This window comes from Rhinopithecus bieti, unplaced genomic scaffold (assembly GCF_001698545.2).
Source record: "Rhinopithecus bieti isolate Rb0 unplaced genomic scaffold, ASM169854v2 scaffold_11964, whole genome shotgun sequence".
NCBI lineage: Eukaryota > Metazoa > Chordata > Mammalia > Primates > Cercopithecidae > Rhinopithecus > Rhinopithecus bieti.
Window position 1 is genome coordinate 6,793,043 of NW_016807677.1, and position 4,758 is coordinate 6,797,800.

Consider the following 4,758-nt stretch of genomic DNA (forward strand, 5'->3'; position numbering starts at 1 on the left):
AAAAAAAAAAAAAAAAAAAAATCCTTTGCCCCATGGAGCACTCAAGTTTCACCAGGTAGGGCTTTCCAAGTTGGGGGTTCTCCAAGGTCATTGGGATTGCTTTTACATCCATTTGCTATGTACCTTCCCTATGATGGCTGGGAGTGGTCAACATCAAAACTAGGAAAGCTACGGCCCAAGGAAGTCCTTCCCTGTATTCTGAAATGTGCAATAACTGTGATTCAAGAGATTGCCTGTTCTACCTATCCACACTCTCACTTCGCAGTTTCAACTGTAACTTTCTTTCTTATTTTATTTATTTTATTTTATTATTTTTTTTTTTTCTTTTGAGACAGAGTCTTGCTCTGTCGCCCAGGCTAGAGTTCAGTAGCACGATCTCAGCTCACTGCAAGCTCTGCCTCCCAGGTTCACGCCATTCTCCCGCCTCAGCCTCCCGAGTATCTGGGACTACAGGCACCCACCACCACGCCCAGCTAATTTTTTGTATTTTTCGTAGAGACGGGGTTTCACTGTGTTAGCCAGGATGGTCTCGATCTCCTGACCTCATGATCTGCCCATCTTGGTCTCCCAAAGTGCTGGGATTACAGGCGTGAGCCATCGCGCCCGGCTCAACTGTAACTTTCTGTACTGGTTCATCTTCCTCTGTAATGTTACTAGAGCTTTTGAAGTTTTGGCTATGGATTATTTCTCACTTATACATTAGATTTCAGATTAGTTCCAAATTGATGCCCACAGCTTAGGGTCTCTTCCTAAATTGTGGTATATTGTAGACAGCTGCAGAATTGGGTGCCAATAGGGAAACTAGTTTATACTTTCATCAACTTAGGACCCACACTTGTTGGTGAAGAACAAAGGTCAAGAGTTATAAGTATCGATTCCACAACTGATTGAGAAGTTGGAGGTAACTCCCCAGCCTCCGCCACCTAGAGTCTTTCAGGCATCTTAGGAGGATGAAGAAATGCTATTTTAATTCTGGAGGTTTCTCTATCAGTGCTTAGGATCGTGGGAATCTGTGCTGCCATGAGGCCAAAATTAAATCCAAAACATCTACTGGTTCCAGGATTAACATGGAAGAAACATAGGTGGTGCCCACATGTTCTGATCCATCCTGCAAAATAGACATGCTGCACTAACAGGGAAAGTGCAGGCAGCACTACCAGTTGGATAACCTGCAAGATTATAGTTTCAAGTAATCTAACCATTTCTCACAGGACCCTATTCTGTGACTGAAACATACAGGAATCTGCTTTTGGCCTTCTAGGACAGGGCCCAGCCAAGTAGACCATATTCAGGACAGAAATTCAAGACTACCATGGAACTGGAGTACTTGGCAGGGAGACAGAGTCAAGGACTGCCAACTGAGCCAATACAGCAGGTGTATACAGGAACCCAGGGCTTAGCCCTACAGCAAGTATTGGGTCTATTCACCATCAGTTTTAATTTCAGGCTCCACTGAAAGAGTAAGCTAAGATTGCTGGCACTTCCTGTCTCTCTCACAGTTGGCTCAGAAATGAGAACTGGCCAGGCTAGGCATGGTGGCTCACACCTGGAATCCCAGCACTTTGAGAGGCCAAAGTGGGAGGATCACTTGAGGCCAGGAATTCAAGACCAGCCTAGGCAACAAAGTGAGATACCCCCGACCCCTTCTCTACAAAAATAAATTTTCAAAATGAACCAAATGTGGTGGTGCATACTTACAGTCCCAGCTACTCAGGAGGCTGAGGCAGGGGGATTGCTTGAGCCCAGGAGTTCAAGGCTGCAGCGAGCTATGATTTCACCACTGCACTTCAGGCTGGTCAACAGAGCAAGATCCTGTCTCAAAGCAAAAATAAAAGGAAACTAGAACTAGCCTAAATTTATGGGAGGAGGTCATCAATGTCTTTAGTTGTGAATGGTTATAGAGGACACGAACTGACATTAGCCCAAAAAGCTTCTGGTCTTTGCTGGAACTCTACTTCATCTTGAGTAAATGTGGACACCACTCAGTGGGAGAGGAGAGAAGTAAGCTGTTTGATGGATAGGGGAAAACTAGAGTCCTGGACCTGAATATGCATCCCATGACAGGGAGAATAGGAGATTCGGAGTTCAGAAGGAGAGGTCAGTATTGCTGTTCAGAGATTTTTTTATGTAACTCTTGAGAAGCAAAACTACTTTTGTTCTGTTCAGTAATATACTTCAAAACAAACTTCATGTATTCAAATTGTTCATTTCCTGAAATAATTAGGTAATGTTTTTTTTTATATAGGAAATGAATCCTCCAGATAACATCAAGGATACGAAAAGTGACATCATCTTCTTTCAGAGAAGTGTCCCAGGACATGATAATAAGATGCAATTTGAATCTTCATCATACGAAGGATACTTTCTAGCTTGTGAAAAAGAGAGAGACCTTTATAAACTCATTTTGAAAAAAAAGGATGAATTGGGGGATAGATCTATAATGTTCACTGTTCAAAACGAAGACTAGCTATTAAAATTTCATGCTGGGCGCGGTGGCTCACGCCTGTAATCCCAGCCCTTTGGGGAGGCTGAGGCGGGCGGATCACCAGAGGTCAGGAGTTCAAGACCAGCCTGGCCAACATGGTGAAACCCCGTCTCTACAGACAGGAGAAAGTATTTGCAAATCACATACATTGCAAAAAAACTTGTACCCAGAATATACAAAGAACTCTTAAAAAAGACTCAATTTTTAAATGAGCAAAAGATTTCAATAGACATTTGTCTTTTTTCTTTTTGGGATTGCGTTCACATCAATTTGCTATGTACTTTCCCTATGATGGGTGGGAGTGGTCAACATGGAAACCAGGAAAGCTACTGCCCGAGGATGTCCTTACCTCTATTCTGAAAAGTGCAATAACTGTGATTAAAGAGATCGCCTGTTCTACCTACCTACACTCTCACTTCTCAGTTTCAACTGTAACTTTCTTTTTTCTGCCTTTTTTTTTTTTTTTTTTTTTGAGACAGTCTCGCTCTGTCGCCCAGGCTGGAGTGCAGTGGTGCGATCTCGGCTCACCGCAAGCTCCGCCTCCCGGGTTCACGCCATTCTCCGGCCTCAGCCTCCCAAGTATCTGGGACTACAGGTGCCCGCCACCACGCCCGCCTCATTTTTTGTACCAGACGGGGTTTCACCGTGTTAGGCAGGATGGTCTCGATCTCCTGACCTCATGGTCCACCCGCCTCGGCCTCCCAAAGTGCTGGGATTACAGGCGTAAGCCACCGCGCCCGGGGCCTCAACAGACATTTTTCAAAGATATACAAATGGCAAATGAAAAGATGCTTCATATTGTCAGTCATTAAGGAAATGCAAATTTAAAACATAATGAGATACCATTTCACATCCACCAGGAAGGCTATAATCAAAAAGACAAACAGTAACACGTGCTAGCAGGGAAGTAGTGAAACAAGAATTCTCATTCCTTACCTGTGGGAATGTGAGTTAGTATACAGCCATTTTGGAAAACCATTTTTTATTTTTTATTTATTTATTTATTTTGAGACGGAGTTTCGCCCTTTTGCCTAGGCTATAGTGAATTGACATGATATCAGCTCACTGAAACCTCCACCCCCCAGGTTCAAGTGATTCTCCTGCCTCAGCCCCCTGAGCAGCTGGGATTATAGACACCCACCAGCATGCCTGGCTAATTTTTTTGTGTTTTTAGTAGAGTCGGGGTTTCGCCATGTTGGCCAGGCTGATCTCCAACTCCTGACCTCAGGTGATCCACCCACCTAGGCCTCCCAAAGTGCTAGGATTACAAGTGTGAGCCACCGCGCCTGGCCAGAAAACCATTTTTTAGTTGCTTAAAAGGTTAAGTATGATTTTTTATACAACTCAGCAATTCCATTCCTACGGATCTACTCCAGAGAAATAAAACATATGTGCACACAAACACTTGTATGTTATTCATAATAGGTACGTATTATTATTCATAATAATGTACAAGCGTTGCTGCATTATTCATAATAGCCAAAACGTGGAAACAGGCCAAATGTCCATCAACTGGTGAAGGGATAAACAAAATGTAGGAGATCCTTAATGGAAGACAAATCCTAGTAAAAAAAAGTAAAATACTTACATGAGCTATAACACTAATGAACTTCAAAACATTATGCTAAGTGAAAAAAGCCACGCATGAAAGGTTGTATATGATTCTACATATATGAAATGTCCGGAAAAGGCAAATCTATGGAGACAGGAAAATAGATTCACGTTTGCCTAGGGTTAACAGCTATGAAGGAGCTTCATAAAAAGATATGATCTTATTGAAATGATGAAAAAAAGAGGTTTTAAACCTAGATATGGTGGGCCGGGCATGGTGACTCACGCCTGTAATCCCAGCACTTTGGGAGGCCAAGGCGAGCGTATCATGAGGTGAAGAGATCGAGACCATCCTGGCCAACATAGTGAAACCCCGTCTTTACTAAAAATACAAAATTAACTGGGTGTGGTGTGGTGGTGCGTGACCTGTAGTCCCAGCTACTCGGAGGGGCTTACGCAGGAGAATTTGCTTGAAACCCAGGAGGTGGAGGTTGAAGTGAGCTGAGCTCACACCACTTTTACACTGTTGGTGGGAGCTGTAAACTAGTTTAACCATTGTATGAAAACAGTGTGGTGGATTCCTCAAGGATACTAGATCTGAAATACCATCTGACCCAGCATTCCCATTACTGGGTGATACCCAAAGGGATTTATAAATCATGCTGCTGATAAAGGACACACTGACACATATGTTTATTGTGCGCACTATTCAGCAACAGCAA

At 43.2% G+C, this 4,758-nt stretch overlaps 1 protein-coding gene across 4 annotated transcripts in view; it reads left to right on the top strand.

Moving 5' to 3' along the window:
- IL18 (interleukin 18) overlaps positions 1–2,601 on the top strand; it is a 25,243-nt gene extending 22,642 nt beyond the window's left edge. For 3 of the 4 annotated variants that reach the window (XM_017883190.1, XM_017883189.1, XM_017883191.1), the window contains one exon: positions 2,246–2,558. In XM_017883190.1, the coding sequence (XP_017738679.1) occupies positions 2,246–2,467 (222 nt within the window). In that variant the 3' untranslated portion in view covers positions 2,468–2,558. Of the gene's footprint in view, positions 1–2,245 lie in introns of all 4 variants that reach the window. The other variant, XM_017883188.1, reaches the window with a different exon arrangement.
- Positions 2,602–4,758: the final 2,157 nt, after the last annotated feature.